Source organism: Theropithecus gelada, chromosome 9 (assembly GCF_003255815.1).
Source record: "Theropithecus gelada isolate Dixy chromosome 9, Tgel_1.0, whole genome shotgun sequence".
NCBI classification, from domain to species: domain Eukaryota; kingdom Metazoa; phylum Chordata; class Mammalia; order Primates; family Cercopithecidae; genus Theropithecus; species Theropithecus gelada.
In genome coordinates, this window is record NC_037677.1 from 5638162 (window position 1) to 5657252 (window position 19091).

The window sequence follows — 19091 nt, forward strand, 5'->3', positions numbered from 1 at the left end:
TTTCTTTTTTTTTTTCAGTTGTTACAAAGTTACTACTCCGATCTTTTTCTTCTTCATCTGATAGGGATATATAGGCAGACACTTAGCAAGTTCATATTATATTTATGTGAGAATGTTTAACTTTTGCTTTGTTACAATCTTTTAATTAAATACCTGAAACTTCATAGTTTATTCCCCATTACTAAAGTTACTGTCCCCAAAATAAAAACAAAACAGAACAAAAAATGGAAAAGCTATGCTAAGTATCTGGGCCCCTACCCCTTAAAAAAATGATGTCTTTTCTACATAAGGTGCGGAAGTGCTGACTGCACAGTTTGTACAGAAAACCAAATTGGATAGGAAAAACCAAGAAGCTCCTATTTCTAAAGATGTTCCAGTGCCAACAAATGCTAAAAGGGCAAGGAAACAAGAGAAATCTCCAGTCAAAACTGTTCCAAAGGCTAAGCCACCTGTGAAGAAATCTCCACAAAAACAAAGAGTAAATATAGTAAAAGGCAATGAGAACCCCAGAATCAGAAAGCAGCTACAACCTGGTAAGAAATACTCTTCCTATAAATTTAAACACCCCAATACAGATCTAACAGAGAGTGCAAAATAATATATTGAAATAGTGTAAGAGCAGTTGAAATGTCCCTATAATATTTTCTGTGTTTTTCAGTTCAGACAAGAAAAAAAATAAGTAAACTGGTTAATGTAAATAAATTAGGAAGGTACAAAGGCTCAAACCTTCAAAAACAATAGAGTCTACTTTTTACTTTGCAAAAAAGCCTGAACACGAATTGTCTACAAGCATTAAAGTATAAATGGCCTTATTTATAACTAAATACAGAAGAAGTAGTATCTGGCATTATTTTTCTGGACCATTATAATTATAAGAAATTATAATTATCAAGAAAAGTATAAGTTTATCTGAAGGGAATTATAAACAGACTGTCCAGAACTGTCAGTAATGCAGAATCCTTTATTTGGTTTTATTTATTTATTTAGAGACAGGGTCACACTTTATAATCACTGCAACCTTGACCTCTTGGGCTCAAGGTATCCTCCCACCTCAGCCCCCTCAAATAGCTGGGCCTACAAGCACGCACCACCATGCTCAGCTAATTTTTTTGTATTTTTTTATAGAGACCAGGTTTCAGCCGGGTGCGGTGGCTCACGCCTGTAATCCCAGCACTTTGGGAGGCCAAGGTGGGTGGATCATCAGGTCAGGAGTTCCATACCAGCCTGACCAATATGGAGAAACCCTATTTCTACTAAAAATACAAAATTAGGCGTATTGGTACATGCCTGTAATCGCAGCTACTCGGGAGGCTGAGGCAGGAGAATCTCTTGAACCTGGGAGGCGGAGGTTGTGGTTAGCTGAGATTGCACCACTGCACTCCAGCCTGGGCAACAGAGCAAGACTCCATCTCAAAAAAAAAAAAAAGAGACAGGGTTTCACCATGTTGCCTAGGCTGGTCTTGAACTCCTGAGCTCGAGTGATCTGCCTGCCTCGGCCTCCGAAAGTGTTAGGATTACAGGCATGAGCTACCATGCCCAGCTGAGAATCCTATATTTGGTTTTAAAAGGCATTAATTTTAAAAGTAGTTTTACTGATTTAACTTTGCTTAAGTGAAGAATCAAGTTTAGTCACATGAACTGCTCTAGTTTTGTATTTTCAACCTCTGGACATAACGTCTGTACTAGAAAGTTTTGTTGTCACCTTAGTGAGACACATACCAGCTTTCCTCCCGGATTTACTTTCCTTAATTTTTCTTCCCTTTGGTATTGATTCGTTTGTGGTGTGCGTGGTATTTTTTTGTTTTGTTTAACATAGAGACGTCATTCCCTCATATCTTTTCTATGAGTTTTCTGTCTGGTTTTCCTGATTCTACTTTCTCCCTCATCTATTACTAGATTTTAGTATCTCACAGAGAGTGAGAATTCAGAGAAAGAAAGTGGATTGTTGAGGTTTTTTTTTGTTTTTGAAATGAAATCTTGCTCTGTCGCCAGGCTGGAGCGCAGTGGCACAATCTCTGCTCACTGCAACCTCTGCCCCCGGGTTCAAGGAATTCTCCTGCGTCAGCCTCCCTAGTAGCTGGGACTACAGGTGCATGCCACCACACCTGGCTAATTTTTGTATTCTTAGTAGAGATGGGGTTTCATCATTTTAGCCAGGATAGTCTCGACCTCTTGACCTCATGATCTGCCTGCCTTGGCCTCCCAAAGTGCTGGGATTACAGGTGTGAGCTACTGCATCCAGCCAGGTTTGTTTTGTTTGTTTGTTTGTTTGTTTAACTTAAGCATACCCTGAGATTCTTTAAGGTTTTTCAGATTGTTTTGTGACCGAAGATTTTTTTAGAAGCTCATCATGTCATTCAAAAACCCATATGCTGCAATTTTGGCTTCTATACCAAATTTGAGCTCTTCTGCTTGTCTCTCTTGGGAGTTTATGGTGCGGCTGCACCCCACCTCTCTGTGTTGCGCCCCTGCTGTTGCCACCATGCTTCTTCCCCTGTGGGCCATATGTGCCTCCCCCACGCATCCTTTGCCCGTCAGGGGCTCACAGCTAGAATTTATCCCCACAGGGAGGCATTTTCTCATGTTCTGACTCTCACTAATTTCTCATTTCTTTGGGATATTTGAGAACATTATATAATTTAATTCATACTGTTTTCAAGTCATTTGACGTATCTTGGTCCAATCTTTCCAATTTGTAAACATTATGAGAATAGATAACATCTTGTGTTCCTAGCAGCGTCATTTGAATTCATTGTACTGAATTGGCTTCAGATGTTTATTGACAAATTGATTAATGGGAGGAGGTATGTAATTGCATACTGGCAGAAAAGTGAGCCCAGAAAATTTAAAGTTTTCAAAATATGTGTTCAAATACAGGCTGATTTGTATTGCAAATGTCTCTATGTATTATGGAGCCACATTCCAAGTTAACATTTTTAAATGACTACGTTTAAATCTCTTAATTTTTTTCTTAAGCGCCTATGTTAATCATTTTACTTCCTATACTTGAAATATCAAAGTTTAAGAAGGTAGATGAACCATAGCCACATTGACCTCAGTTTGAAAATTACTAATTTAAATTAGAATCAAATGATAATTTTGAAGTCAAACAGTACTTTTGTTAATGAAACTTGATTTTCTGTCCTTTTTATTCACTAAACTTTTTTTTAGTGTAGTTCCTTTGGCATTGTCTTATGTATGTCTTAAATAGAAATTATTGGTGGTGTATTTTTTTTATTGAGAACCTGTAACACGTCAATAATTGGGTGATTTATGTGAGACTGTAATATATTAAACTACCATTTTTCTTTATTTTAATACAGTATCTTTTATATTAGGCCTTACTGATAAGTAGTGTTTTGTGTAAGGGATAAGTAGATGGAGGCCATAATAACAAAGATAGAATGAAATTAGCATCAGATCACAAAATTAATTTTATGTTTCCAGTATACCTTTGGAGCTAACAAGACAATTATCTGCTTTGGGTCCTTTTCATCCACCTGTCCCCTTTGGGTTTGCTGTTTTAAATGAAAACTGGGCAGTGGTTGATTAGCTTAACCCTTTCCCCATGTATGTGCATGCCCTTCTCTTTCTAATCGGTGACATCATAGGCTGGAGCTTTCTTCTCTTTAAATGTGTTACTCATTGGCCTTGGCTGGCAGATTGTTAACTCATTTTGGGCCTGCTACTATGATAAAGAGGAACACAGTTGGCTTTTCTGTTCATCTATCTACCTGCAGCAGAGAATCATTGCCTAGTAGAGTTGTGAAGTTTATCCTTCATAATAACAGCATTTAGGAAGGAATAATTAATATATTGAAAATACCTAGGGAAACCACTAGCAAATGTAAATATTCTGATTAAGGGCATATGGGTAGATTTGATTATCTATAAAAAGGAACATTGTCAGTAGATTTGCTCTTTCTTGGATAATGTAAAAGGCAATGTTTTTGGTAATGAAAGTAAAAGTTTAAAAGGTAATGGAATTAATTGATGATTCTGAATACTCTTATGACTTTTCTAATTTTTTATTTCTATCACATCATGTAATTAAAGATCAATATAGTTAAAATCATTTGAACTTAGATAGTTTCTCTAATAAATCATTTGTTCAGGGAAATGATTCCTGAGAAAGTATGTTAGCAAACTCTAATACACACTTGAAACTTCTACGTTCCTGTCCTTACTAGATTGTAAGCTCCCCAAGGGCAGGACTGTCATCTTTTTTTTGTTTTGTTTTTTTCTGTTTGTACATTTTTTGAGCTGAGCTGTATGTCTTGTGTGTAGATCAGTTCATATGTTTTTGAAAGGTAATTTCTTTCTAAATTAATGTACACATTCCTTAAGACTTGTCCCTCTGGTTTAACACATTATAATCTGAGGGTTGAAAGAGACCTTAATCTAATAGAAAATTTTAATATGCTATGTATTACAAGTTTTACCTGAGGGTTGGAAGAGACCTTAATCTAATAGAAAATTTTAATATGCAATATATGTAACAAGTTTTTCTCAAACATGTTGAGTTAACCATCATAGTAATATGGCAGAGAATTAATTCTATAACAAGCAAACATATCTCTCTTTTTTTTTTCTTTTATACTGAAGTCAAAGGAGAAACTGCTTCAAAGCTTCAATCAGAAATTTCAAGAGATGGTCAAGAAGATGGGATTAGCATAAATAGCGTTCAACCAGAAAATACCACAGTGGCTCACAGTGATCTTCCTGAAAACTCCATTGTCAACTATGACTCCCAGGCCCTAAATATGTTGGCCGATCTAGCATTAAGCTCTGCTACTTCTTCCACACCGGTATCTGAGCCTAGAAATCTTCACTGTTCCTCTGAATTGCCACAAAATGATGTTTTGCTCTCTAAAGAAAATTCTTTGCGAAGTACATCTGACCATGAATATCACAGAGGAGTTAAAAGTCAAAAAGGCGAATTACTTCCTAACCCATCTTCTGATAGGAAGAGTAATTCTGAGTCAGACTTAATTGTTAGCCAAGATGAAGAAAGCGTGGTTCCGTGTAGTCAGGCCCCTGCTAAAGCCCAGTCAGCACTTACTGAGGAAATGCTAGAATCTTCAGATGCAAGTCAAAGCTCTTCTGTTTCTGTGGAACATTCTTATGCCCTGCTCCTTAGAGAACATTCAAAGAAAAATCTACAGGAGAGAGAGATACCAAGCCCTGTGTTTCCCAAGAATGGGACAAAAAGCCCTGAAGCAGTAACCCCAGTGGGGAAAGTCATGCCATTTCGGCATCAGCCTGGTCTTTTGCTTCAGCAAAAGCCTCCTGACGAGCCCATGGTGAAGCCTAAGGATCGACAAGCGTCTTCCCGTGTGAAAAAATCTTCTTGCTCTCGTATAGTGTTTAGCTGTGATGACTCCGTTAAGATCACTTTCAAATGTGAAACAGAATATGCATTCAGCTTAGATAGCAAATATACCAACAACCCACTGGAGAAAACTGTAGTAAGAGCATTACATGGGTGAGTATGAGTGAAGCTTGGTGAAAATGGATGAAATTTTTCTGTTGAGATGAATGTAGTGAGATGGGGAAACTTGTGCCAAACTCTGGAGAAGGAGAAAGAAGTGTGTGTAAAACCAGAAATTTGATAATAACATCAAGCAAACATGTTTCCTGGCAATAAAGAGTAACAGGCTGGTTTTCCCCCTGTGCTCATGTGGAGAACTTTTTAAAGATAATTTTAGCCTGATGAATAGCTTTCCAATTTGCAGTGCTCCTTCGTAAGCCCTTGTGGCTTTTGAATTTCAATTTTTACATGAGATCTTAATGTAAAATAGTGTGAGATTTAGAAATAATGCTTTACAGACTGAATTCCAGAGGAAACATTTTAAAAATCACTTGTAGCTTGGTAAATTGGTCAGATTGATAGGACTAAGCAGTTTCACATAAGATTGTTCTATAGATCTCCCTCAAGAAGGAATCAAGGCAATAATAACAGAGTGGTGACCAGCACCGTCTTTGGAGTGTAGGTTTGAACCCGGGTTCTTTCCCTTTCTTACCTCCTGTGATCCTGGGCAAGTGTCTTGCTTCTGGACAGTGCTTCTTAATTGCGTGTGCTGCTCATCTAGAGATTTCACTGAACTGCAGATTCTGATGCATTCTCCTCGGGGACAGACCTGACATTCTGCATTTCTAACAGATTTTCAGGTGACATCAGTGGTGGATGACAGTCTGTCGCCAACACTTAAGTATGTAGCTGCATCCTGAGGTTACATATATTGGGATTTTTGGCACAGTGACTGGCCAGTAGTAATAATAAATGGTAACCATTACTGTTAGCAAGAAGCACTCGTTAGCTACATGAAATGACATTCAGCTCCCTATTAATGAACTATTTCACATCTGACTATATGGACTCTACAGCTGTCAGGCTTTCTTCCATACACATATTCATATATACTCATAAAGGTCATTTCCTTAGAACTTCCTGTTTAGCTGTTGCCCAACTCTGCAGCCCCCCTAACTTATCATACTCCGGCGATCTGCCATCCTTTTGCCTGCCAGAGGGCCAGAAATGTTTTCTGTCTCCCTTTACAGTTTCAGGATATTTTTCACAACTATAATCTGAAAATAGTATAGTTCTGTTGAATTGCCCAGAGAGAGATTTTATCTTCAGACTTTCTCAACTATTAGAAGAGAGACACAAAAATGGAAAATAAATGAATCAGCCAGACTTAGCAAACGCATGGTGATGAGGATTTGGGTATTGGTGAAACTATTTCTACAATAAGTATTGTGTCCAGAGTGAATTTGTATGACGTAAAAGACACGTGCTACCCATGTTCAGGTCATGGTTCTGCCATACAGGTTTTGTGATTTGAAGGAAGGCAATTACATGTTCTGATTCTCAGTTCCTGTCTCTGTAAAATGAGTGGGTTAGATTGATAATTATTTGTTAAGTCAACTATATATTTACTCATTCGTGTTTCATATCTGTAAATTTTAAAAATAACAAAAACTAAGGTTAGTGTTGGAGGCACTTGCTTATGATAAGGTAGGTAATCAACTAAAATAACCATTTTCAATGATTTTCATGTGTTCTTTCTGTAAACTCTTAGGCCCTGGAATACTGATTTGCCTGATAATGTGGAAGAAGTGAAGCTTTTACTTCATATGTGGGTAGCTCTGTTTTACAGCAATCAGAACAAAGTCATACGATCTTCCCGAAAAGTTGTAGAACACAGCAACCCAGCAAAATATGTGTCTATAAATAGCACGTTAGAATCTTGTGAGCTCAGTGAAATTGAGGAGTGCCTTGGTTTGGAAAGATGTTCTGCAGACCCTCTCTTGGAGACTAACGAAATTTCCAGGGCTCATGCTGCTGAAGTGTCCTTCCGTGATCCTAACTGCTTGCTTCCTTTCATTAAAACACCACTTACCCAAGGCTTGGAACTCTGTGTACAGAATGAACAGAAAACAACTTTTGCAAGAAGGCGTCATCCAGACACCCTAGAAAACCAGGATTTCGTCTGTTCTTATAATAATGAGGTACGTTAAGCTGAATACTGTTAAATGTTGGCATTATTTTGGAAGAAAAAAAGTTTATATGTAAAATCACGTTCAAAACAAGGAATTTTTAAATTTTAGGACAGTGAATTCTCAAGGTATGTAAAGAACTATTACACCAAAAACTTAGTTTTCATGAAGTGTCCTCGAATTGTCTGCAGGTAGAGCTTACCTGCCATCCTGACTGAAAAAAAAACAGAGTAGAAAAGTGTCATAGGGTCCACATGACCTGGGAGCCCACCATAATTTGAGGCAAATTGCTTATTTCCTTAATTTTTAAAAGAGGTGACTAATGCCTGTCATGTCTTATGTAGAATATTGTTTAAGGATCAAATATAGCAATAATAAATATTAGACATACTTTGATAAACCTTAAAGTAAACTAAAATTACTTGTATTAAAATTATGTTTGAAGACAGATGCTGGAATAGTAAAATGCCAGACCTGTGAGAGAAGACCCATTGCAAATAACTATTTGTAAATATGGAAAATATACTTCGTTTTGTTCCATTGTTCTCAACTGACATTCAACCAGGCCAGATAATCCAGATTTTACCTGGAGCAAATCTCAAAGTTGTTAACAAAATTCTAAGCAAATGAATTGATAAAATTACCTACCTTTTAAAGCTTTCAACCCAAATTTATTCTAGAATAATATTGCTTGGGTTTGGGCAGCATCTATGATTCCTGTCTTAACGAAGAGTAGACAGTGTTCCTGTACCCGGGGTCACTGGGGACTTGGAGGTCCTTGGGTGAGCCTCACAGAACTGGTGAATATCTTCAAGTGATTGTCATCATCATGAGAATTAAAGATTTCTGAGTCACTGTGTGCCGGATAGTGAGTGTTCTAAGCCCTTCACTCACATGAACTCAGTTCATTCTCAAATAAGTTAAAGACTATTAATCTCCCCATTACACAGATGACAAAATTAAAGCACAGAGAAGTAAAGAAATTGCCTAAGGTCACATAGAAAATTGTCAAGCCAAGATTCCAGTCTAGAAAACCTAAACGTTAACTATGTATGTGCTTTTTTTTTTCTAAAGATGGGATTCAGCAGTTCCATCCTGTTCTCAAAGAATTATGTAAAATCCAGTTAAGAATCACCACCTTAGAATAAGAAAATATAGTTTAATCAGGGAGGTTTAGATTAAAACGTATATACATGCTAGTTTCTTATAAAATACCATTTGTTGTGGTAATATATAATTAACTATCATCAGTACTAATTTTAGCAATGACTTTGGCAAGCCTGACTGTTCAAATCAGTGATTCCTAACAATCTCCTTAGTATGTACTTACATAGGTTTTGGTTTTTTGTCATCTCGTTGAATGCTGTGCCTGTACTTGAAAGGCACACAAGTATGCTATCACACTCCCTCCACCAGTTGGCACACCGGAATGTGAAGGGGATTCTGGCATGATAGCCACTAGAAACCAAGAGCATGTTGCTACTAGTCATGTGTTTAGTTGAGTACTCTTTCTGAATTATCAGACTTTATTTTAGAAGCATTATACTTTACCTGCAGTAAAAATATATCGAAATATAAATATATCAAGATTGTCACGATTTGCATTTCACTAAGAGTACAGTCATGGTGAGATTTAGGACTGAGGCTAAACGTTACCAGCCACATGATTGGGAGGGCCATTAAAGTTCTCAGAAGGACACTGACTATCAAGACTTTTCTAATACTTGGTTCTCTTAAAACTCTGGTGTCTCAGCCCCACGCTGCTGACTCTGACTCTGTTTTTTTGTTTTGTTTTGGGAAGAAGTCTTGACTCGTCCCCCAGGCTGAAGCGCAGTGGCACTATCTTGGCTCACTGCAACCTCTGCCTCCTGGGTTCAGCTGATTCTCCTACCTAAGCCTCCCAAGTAGCTGGGATTTCAGGCGCCTGCCACCACACCTGGCTAATTTTTGTATTTTTAGTAGAGACGGGGTTTCACCATGTTGGCCAGGCTGGTCTCGAACTCCTGACCTCAGCTGATCTGCCCACCTCGGCCTCCCAAAGTGCTGAGATTACAGGACTGAGATTTTGTTTTGTTTTGAGACGGTGTCTCTGTCGCCCAGGCTGGAATGCAGTGGTGTGATCTCGGCTCACTGCAGTCTCTGGCTTCCGGGCTCATGTGATTCTCCTGCCTCAGCCTCCCAAGTAGCTGGGACTACAGGTATGCACCACCGCGCCCAGCTAATTTTTGTATTTTTAGTAGAGACGGGGTTTTCCCATGTTGGCTAGGCTGGTCTGGAACTCCTGACCTCAGGCAATCCACCTGCCTCGGCCTCCCAAAGTGCTGGGATTACAGGCGTGAGCCACTGCCCCGGCCAGAAATTGTTTTTTTGTTTGTTTTGTTTTATTTTGTTTTGTTTGAGACAGAATCTCATGAGCCACTGCCCCGGCCAGAGATGGGTTTGTTGGTTTGGTTTGGTTTTTTTTGAGACTGTAGCCTCTGCCTCCCGGGTTCAAGTGACTCTCTGCCTCAGCCTCCCGAGTAGCTGGGATTATAGGCGCATGACACCACACCTGGGTAATTTTTATATTTTTAATAGAGACTAGGCTTCACCATGTTGGCCAGACTGGTCTTGAACTTCTGGCCTAAAGCGACCCGCCTGCCACAGCCTGCCAAAGTTCTGAGATTGCAGGTGTGAGAGGCCACGCCCTACCTAAGACAGAAATGTTTTTAACAAGAGATTTTGAACACAGTTCCTGATTTCCAACATGTACGCTTCAAGACATGGCAGGCAGTTTATAAGCATGGTGTTTCCAGCATTGCAGAGGTATGATCAGTTGTATCATCAGTTCATTTTATCATATGCTGGACAAGACCATGCTTGAGGCTTTAAATAAAACAAAAAACAAACACCAACCTGTTTATGAGGTTATCAGAACTGTCCTGAGATGATAGCTCTGCTCATGTTTAACCTAAATCCTGCTTGCTACTGTTTGAATCAGTTCCTTTTAGTTCAGTTTATGAATGCAAACCACATTGATAAGTTTTCAATTGCCCTGTACAATAGGAGGTATTAAGATGAGAAAGAAAGTATCCCCAGTTTTATGCAAAAAAAGATAGCTAAGGGATGAGGGGCCTTTATTTACTAGAATCAATGTATTCTGAGTACAGGGGATAGTAATTAATTTACTCTGTTGCCTCATGGGAAAGTTTCAGATGATAGTGTACTTATGGTCTAATTGAAAACGGATGTTAAAAATGTTATTCTTTGCTTTTTAAAAATTATCTTTTAGGCTGGGCACGGTGGCTCACACCTGTAACCCAGCACTTTGGGAGACTGAGGTGGGTGGATCACTTGAGGTCAGGAGTTTGAGTCCAGCCTGGCCAACATGGCTAAACCTCATCTCTACTGAAAATACAAAAATTAGCTGGGTATAATGGCATGCACCTGTAATCCCAGCTACTCGGGAGGCTGAGGCAGAGAGTCACTTGAACTCGGGAGGCAGAGGCTGCAGTGAGCCGAGATCACTCCACTGTACTCCAGCCTGGGTGATAAAGCAAGACCCTGTCTTAAAAAAAATAAAAATAAAAATAATCTAATTTATTAAAAACAAAATTGAATGCTTTTTCTCTAGTGCTACACTTCTGGATTAAGCGGTGCTAAGTAGCAAACAGGCTGCATTTAAAGTCTTAAATTGTCAGTAGTCTAGCTATTTTTCTTCCAAAAAGCTCATTTAAAAAGAGAAAAAAGCTTCAAAGTTCAGAAAGTTTTGGAGGTCTCCTCTGTGTATGGTTTTAAAGAAAACAAATCCCATTGGGGGTATTTTAAGCCTGCCTTTAAAAGAGGGATTTGCTTGATTTGTACCCTGCGATATTTTCAGCTAGAAAATTCAAAAGAACATTCACAAACTAAAATTAATTTTTATCTTTTCTGTTCTTCACATGTACATATAATTGTATAAAAAACATTTTATGTGACTGATTTTTTTTTGTTTTTTTACTTTGGCCATTTCAGGTAATTGGGGAAGAAGCTAAACAAGAATCATTAGATAAACTGGAGACTTCTAATCTTGCGCTTTCTGGTATTGGAAGTACACGAACTAATGGACCCTCTGTTCCTAATGAAGAAGAAATTGTTCAGCCACTGGATAGCACAAGAGTGGCTTCTTACAGTGGCACTGTTACTCAAACCACATTCACCAGGACTTATGATGGGACTGGTAGTCAGCCAGTGATATGTCAGAGCTCTGTGTGTAGCACCCTTGAAAACAAAGTGGATGTTCCTGATGCAGCAATGCAAACAAAAACAGGTACTTTACAGGACCTTATCCAACATGGCAGCCCCATAAACAATGAATGTCACCCTTCCTTGGAAAGAAAGGATGATAATATGGAGTGTGCAATGATTAATCCAGAACCAGTTACTCTCATCTTTGAAAAAAATGCACATGTACCATTACAGACAGAAGCTGTAAATACAGCTGATGAACCTACAACCTTTAATAAGGAGTTGATTAAGCAAGTATCACCTGCTGCAAGCCTTAGACATCCTGTATCCACCTCGGAAAAGGCACAAACACAAGGCCTGAGGGACATTTCCTCTCTAGTAGTTGCAGGACAGAAAGGCTCTAAGTACCTTTGTGCCTCCTCAGTAGGTAGAGAGACACTTGATAAAGAAATGTGTTCATTACAGAAAGAGATGCCTCTTCCAGTCTCATTACCGTCTGATAAAGCAATGGTAATGGAGGCATTATCATTAGTTAAAAGTTCTAGTTATCTATTACCGAGTGAAGAAGTGAGGTGCACTCAGAATTTCCTTTCGCAGACGCAGAGTCTCCTCAGCCTGTCTTCAGAAGGGCTTGTAGAACCGACACAGGTTGAAGTGGACTCATCAGCAGCCTCTACTGCCTTGGGAAAGCAGGGTTCACTTAACTGCATTTCATCAGGATGCCACACATCAGGTGACTCTTTAGAACTGAGGAAGAATGACAAGAATGGTCCCAACACTGAAAATATGAATTTTGAAGAGTTTGATTCAGTATTTATCAAACAAAGAAGGCTGTCTGTGAGTAGAGAGGTCAGCCTAGAGTTATCAGAGGAAGATTCTGACATTGACTTAGCTCTAACAATATCACCACCTACAAGTCCCAGAGAAGAAATGCCAGCTGGTGAAATAGAGCAATTTGAAGAGGCCCCATTTTCAAATTTAGAACTTCAAGATGTAGCTGAGGAAATAGGTGAACCAGAAGAGGTGGCTGTCACAGAAAGCAGAGAAGTGAATTCTGCTGACAGTGTGTCAGTATATCCCACAGTGTCAGAAGAACCAGTAGAAAATAAGGAGAGAAAGGGGGATAATTTACAACCAGTTACTGTAATACTTTCTAAAGAAAATTGCACACTTGAGATTGCAGAGGAAATTAATGTGACCTCTGATTTTCCCTTTGATTCTGTAATTGAGGAAGTATCACCAGCTTCTAGTCCTGAACCTCCAGTACCAGTTAAAGAGACACGACCATATCAGGCTGTGACTCCATGCATTTTAAAACTTCATGGTACACAGTGTGAGAAGAGCAACCGAATCTCCCAGCGTGTGTCAGAAGACTTAGGCATAACAGAAAAAGAAAATTTTTTTGTTGGTCCTACCCATCCAGTGGGGCAAGATAACTTTACCCAGGTACAACAAATGCAGGTCTCTGCTGAAATGCCCCTAATATTAACTGATCATCCAGGAAGAACAGGTAGACCAACCCTTCCTGGTAAAGTAACTGAGGACATTGTCTCAAGTGAGCATGACGAGGGTTTATCTTTCTCAGGAAAGGTGCAGTGCTATGGTAGGGAGTTAAACCAGCCTGCCTCAGCTGCCGAATACACAGGTGACTTCAGTCCTTCTGAAAAACTGGTAAAATCAGGAAATCCATTGCAGCCAATTAGAGTAGAAAACAGAAATTTGGACTTAAAACATCTTGTCTTGGAGTCCAGTGAACCTCCATTTAGTCCCAGAAATGTTACTGAAAATATGTCTTTGTCTGACACATTGGTTTCCACAGCCGTACCAAGTGGTATAGTAAAACAGCAGACTAGCCCTAAAAGCAGTCAGAACAATCTCCTTACCAGTGATTTGAAAACAGATGAAGGCGTTTATCTGCAGGTGAAGTCCTTGACAACTGCCTCAGTTGATGGAGCTTATTCTACACAGGGATGCATGTGCTCAGTGGTCCCCACACTTTGTTCGTCCTCAGACAGTGCCACATTAACCCATTATGTAAGACCAATAAATGCGGAGCCGGCATTTCAAGCACAGGAAATACCAGCAGTCAGGATGGCCAGTTTGCTTAAGAATGGTGAAACTGAAGCTGAGTTACATAAAGAAATCACAGGTCTAGGCACTGCTGGCCCTCAGTCCAACACCAAATCTTCTCTAAAAGGCGAACGCAAAGCCATCCACACGCTGCAAGATGTGTCAACACGTGAAACAAAGGAGCTGTTGAATGTTGGGGTTTCCTCCCTTTGTGCTAGTCCCTACCAAAATACAGCAGACACCAGGGAAAATCTCAGTAAAGAGCCTTTGGCCTCCTTTGTTTCAGAATCCTTTGATACTTCTGTTTGTGGAATATCCACAGAGCACATAGAAATTGAGAACGGTGGGGAGGGGCTCAGGGCTCAGGCTGGTTCTGAAACCCTAGGCAGAGATGCAGAGGTCAGTGGGAATTCCGACATGCACTATGAACTGCTTTCTGGAGATTCTGATCTAGACCTGCTTGGTGATTGTAGAAATGCCAAATGCGATTTGGAGGATTCTTGTACTCTAAGAGGTAGTTACACCAGGAAAAAAGAAGATGTTCCCACAGATGGCTGTGAGTCATCGTTGAACTTCCACAACCACCAAGGGGACTGGGGCTGCTCTAGCCAGGTTCCAGGCATGGAGATGAGCCTCCCTCCCGGGCACTGGACCACTAGGGTAAAGAAAGAAGAGAAGTGTGTGCCGCCTTACGTCCAAATCCGAGATCTCCACGGGATCCTCAGGACTTACGCCAACTTCTCTGTAACAAAAGAGCTCAAAGACACCATGAGAACTTCACACAGCCTGAGGAGGCACCCGAGTTTCACTGCAAACTGTGACCTGCCCAGCTCCTGGACAAGCACTTGGCAGGTGGCAGACGACCTCACCCAGAACACTTTGGACCTGGAGTATCTGCGTTTTGCACATAAGCTAAAACAGACCATAAAGAATGGGGATTCTCAGCATTCTGCCTCCTCCGCCAATGTCTTTCCAAAGGAGTTGCCGACCCAGATCTCCATTGGTGCTTTCCCTTTGACAAAAATATCTGAGGCCTCAATTCTGCATCCTGCACCTAGGAGCAGAAGCCCCCTTCTGGTAACAGTTGTGGAGTCAGATCCCAGACCACAGGGGCAGCCCAGGAGAGGCTACACAGCCAGCAATCTGGACAACTCTTCCTCTTGGAGAGAGAGATGTAGTCATAATAGAGATCTTACAAATTCTCAAAGAAATCAGACTGTTTCATTCCACCTTAACAAACTGAAATACAACAGTACTTTGAAGGAATCTCGGAATGATATCTCACTTATTCTCAATGAGTATGCCGAATTCAACAAGGTGATGAAGAATAGCAACCAAGTCGTTTTCCAAGACAAAGAGCTAAATGATGCTTCTGGAGAAGCCACTGCTCAAGTGATGTATCTGCCTTTCCCAGGACGGTCAATCTCCTTTGAAGACATAATCATAGACTTGTGCAGCAATTTGCACATCAAACTAAGAAGTGTTGTGAAAGAGGCTTGTAAAAGTACCTTCCTGTTCTACCTTGTCGAAACAGAAGACAAATCATTCTTTGTAAGAACAAAGGTAAAGTGCCAGTCATGTCTTACATACTATTTTAATTGCTAATTTTAGTTTTAGAAATAATAAATTTAGCATATTAGCCATCAAAAAGAAATCATGGTATGACATAGGATTTAAATTTCATAGCTTAGTCTTTATCAGCCTACTAAATGTTTTTCTGCAGGATCTGCCATTTGTACTATATTTGAAAATTAGTATTATGTTCCAGAATTAGGGCAGTGACTTTTTTTCACAAAAAGTTACCAGTGTACACATGCCCGTACTTCAAATGTAAATACAAACACATTCCAATGTTAAAATACAGATTTTTCGAAAAGTATTATTACCTGTGTTCCTCCATTAGTGTAGATTGTCAAGTAGGACCTCTTCTGGTTTTGGATGTATTTTTCTTTTAATTTAAATGTTAGGATAACTGATGTTATGGTGAGTTCACGGAGTAATATAGTCCTTAAATTTAAGTAATGGAACCATGGTGAAATTCTGGCATGGGCGGAGCCAGAACCTGTCTTGATTCACCATTAACTTCATTGTTTTATCCTTCCAGAATTTATTTCTCTTCTATTTTGGGTATAGACAACATTTTTAAAAATTTATTGTTTTTAATTTCAAATTTACATAAAGGTTGCAGAAATAGTACCCTTTACCGAGATACCCCAATGTTAACATTTCTGAACCACTTGCAAATGTGTTGCACATACAGTGTCCCATTACCTCTTGATACTTAAATGTATATTACCTAAGTTCAAGGATATTCATCTTTTTAACCACCGAACAACCCTATACATCAGGAAGTTAATATAATATTAATTAATGTGACCATCTCCACTAACCTCATCTAGGTCCAGGATCATAGGTGTCTAGAATTGTCATGTCTTCAGTCTGCAAGAGTTCCTCTATTATTCCTTATCTTTTATGACCTTAACAGTTTTGAAGATTGTAGGCCAGTTATTTGGTAGAATTTCCTTCCATTTGTGTTCATGTGTTGTTTCTCCATGACTTAGGCATTTTAGGTGAGAATACTCAGATATCATGTGCTGCTCTTCTCAGTGCATTCATTGTATCAGGAGGCACCAATGGATTGATCCCCTTACTGGTATATTAACCTTTTCACTTGGTTAAGATGATTTCTACCAGGTTTCTCCAATGTAAAGTTATGTTGAACTTAGTAATAAGTTGGAAGATACTTGAGACTGTATAAAATCCTATTCTTTATCAGACTTTTATCCACTAGATTTAACATCAACTGGTGATTCTTATCTGAATCAGTTATTACTATGAAGATTGCCAAATAGTGATACTGAAATTCCATCAGATTCCTTCTGCATTATTCTTAGTTGGCATTCTGCTGTAGAATAGAGCTTTCCCTTATTTTCCATTGATCTATTCATTCGCTTATCTGTATCACTATGGGCCATGGCACGTTTTGTTTTACTTAAAGGGTTATCATCTGTTTCTTCATTATTTTAATACTTAGATTGTCCCAGACCCAGCCAGTGGGAGTCCCTTGAAGTTGGCTTCTGTGTCCTTTTGACAATTCGCCATAATTCTTTGGGCACTTCTTTACTTTGGGGTGTAACATAATGTTCCAGGCTTATCTTGTATTTTCCTTTCCCTTACTTTGAAGTCAAGCATTTCTCCAAGGAGCTGTGACTCTTTAGTGAAGAGTGGCATTTAGGATCACCATCTAGGCACTGGGTGAATGAACTCAGAGCCACTTGGTGCCTTTGCTTCTAGGTCCTCTCAGCACGTAAAGCCAATAAATGTACATATGTACATACATATATCTACATCTCTATTTACGTATAAAAAGCAAAAACAGAGGAGTTCACACTCATCCCCAATTCTAGTCCAGTACTGCCAGGTTTGTGCTAGCCTTCTCCATGTGTGGAGCTCCCTTCTCTGAGGTTGACTGTTTATCCTCAGTGTTTTGACTTATTATCCCTCCCAAGTCCCCCTCCCCGATCCTCCTCCCAACCCCAGGTATAATGAGACCCCTCACTGAGGCACTAACCCTGACCTCCCCAAACTCCCTGACCTGAGGGGCCAGCTGCCCTCCCCCACCCTTGCAGCAGAAAGCTCCATTCAGATGCCAGCAGTCCTGTTTAGTATCTACCCCAGAGCCCCAGCGTGTCCAGGTGGGGCGGGGGGGATGTTGCTTTTTTGGCATGATTCTTACAGTCTAATGGGACAGGAAAACACTGATTCTTTAAGAGAGTCACACAAATAAATGTAAAATGAAAGTGATGGTAAATGTGACGCAGGTGCCACGAGGACGCATTGAGGGTGGTTGGCCTGGCCGGGGAGGTCTTTCCTCAGGAAGTGCTGCAGCACAAGAAGCAGAGCATAAGGGGTCTGCAGGCCATGTGCAGAACTGGACATGCCATACGTCGGTTCCACATGCCCGCTAGGTCTGTCTTAGACTTCACTTACATCACTTCTGCTGATTTCCTGTGCTAACTCCCGATTGCCACATGGCGAGTCCATGGGTGCTGGATTACTGAGTAACGAGTTACTTAGTAATGAGGGACATGTGTCCCTCATTGTTACAATGTCCCTGGGTGCAGGGTCACAAGACCATGATCTGGAGTACAGAGGCCACTGCCGAAACCACAGAGCTGCATAAAGATTTCTTGGTCTGCCTAGCTTTTCTCATATGGAGGTGTGTAGCTGGCAAACACACCACAGGGAACAGCCTCCTGGTGCTGGAGGGCTGGTCAGAGCGAATGAGCCATGTCAGCCAGAGGCTCGGGCTGGGCTGTGGGAGAGAACAGCCTCATGCCTCATGTGGCAGTGGCAGGGCCTTGAGTCACACTGAGCCATTTAGACTTCATCCTGAGGTCTCTGGGAGCCACTGGAAAGGTTCTGTTGGGTTTTTTTCCCACTAACCACTAGACTACCAGAGATAAAGTTTTCTAAAAAATCTTTTTAAAGGTTTTTTTTTTCAAGTGAAGCAGGCGGAGTAGGGATTTTTACAGATCTTTAAAAACTGGTTGTGATTCGTTGTAAAAGATCTTTTAAACAAGTAGCATCATATTTGCATTTTAGAGCTATATCTTAGCAGATGGAGTACAGATTGGAAAAATGATAGTCACTGCCTTAACGTGAAACTCCATTGTTGCTAGAGTCAGCAACACTGTTCTTCTGCAAGATGGCTCATATTTTGAGTCAACTAAATATTACTGTAAATGGTTTTTTTCAAATGTGTGGAATCTGCTCTTTAACCTAATTGTATTTTTCCCCGGCCAAGGATCCTTTTGTTTGCCAAGGTTTTTTTGTTTTTTGTTTTGTTTTGTTTTGTTTTGAGACAGAGTCTCGCTCTGTCGCCCAGGCTGGAGTGCAGTGGCGCGATCTCAGCTCACTGCAAGCTCCGCCTCCCACGTTCACACCATTCTCCTGCCTCAGCCTCCTGAGCAGCTGGGACTACAGGCGCCCGCCACCATGCCCAGCTAATTTTTTGTATTTTTTAGTAGAGACGGGGTTTCACCATGGTCTCCATCTCCTGACCTCGTGATCTGCCTACCTCGGCCTCCCAGAGTGCTGGGATTACAGGCGTGAGCCACCAAACCTGGCCTGTTTGCCAAGGTTCTTAATGAATGGTTGCCGGATTTGGTTTTATATTCCCTCTATTGTCTTTGCTCCAAGTTCCTTGCCATTTCAGTAAGCAGCACTGTAGTTGAAAAGATACTGAATGGTCTTCACTCTCAGTCTTTCTGTAGGCCCTCAGCCTCCAAAAGCAATCTGGAAATCAGTTTAGT

The 19091-nt window shown here is 40.2% G+C and overlaps 1 protein-coding gene across 4 annotated transcripts in view; it reads left to right on the forward strand.

Moving 5' to 3' along the window:
- Positions 1 to 19091, forward strand: part of FAM208B (family with sequence similarity 208 member B) — a 78283-nt gene that overhangs the window by 49407 nt on the left and 9785 nt on the right. For 3 of the 4 annotated variants that reach the window (XM_025396223.1, XM_025396224.1, XM_025396222.1), the window contains 4 exons: positions 291 to 533; positions 4606 to 5485; positions 7083 to 7512; positions 11494 to 15339. In XM_025396223.1, the coding sequence (XP_025252008.1) occupies positions 291 to 533; positions 4606 to 5485; positions 7083 to 7512; positions 11494 to 15339 (5399 nt within the window). The remainder of the gene's footprint in view (positions 1 to 290; positions 534 to 4605; positions 5486 to 7082; positions 7513 to 11493; positions 15340 to 19091) is intronic. The other variant, XM_025396225.1, reaches the window with a different exon arrangement.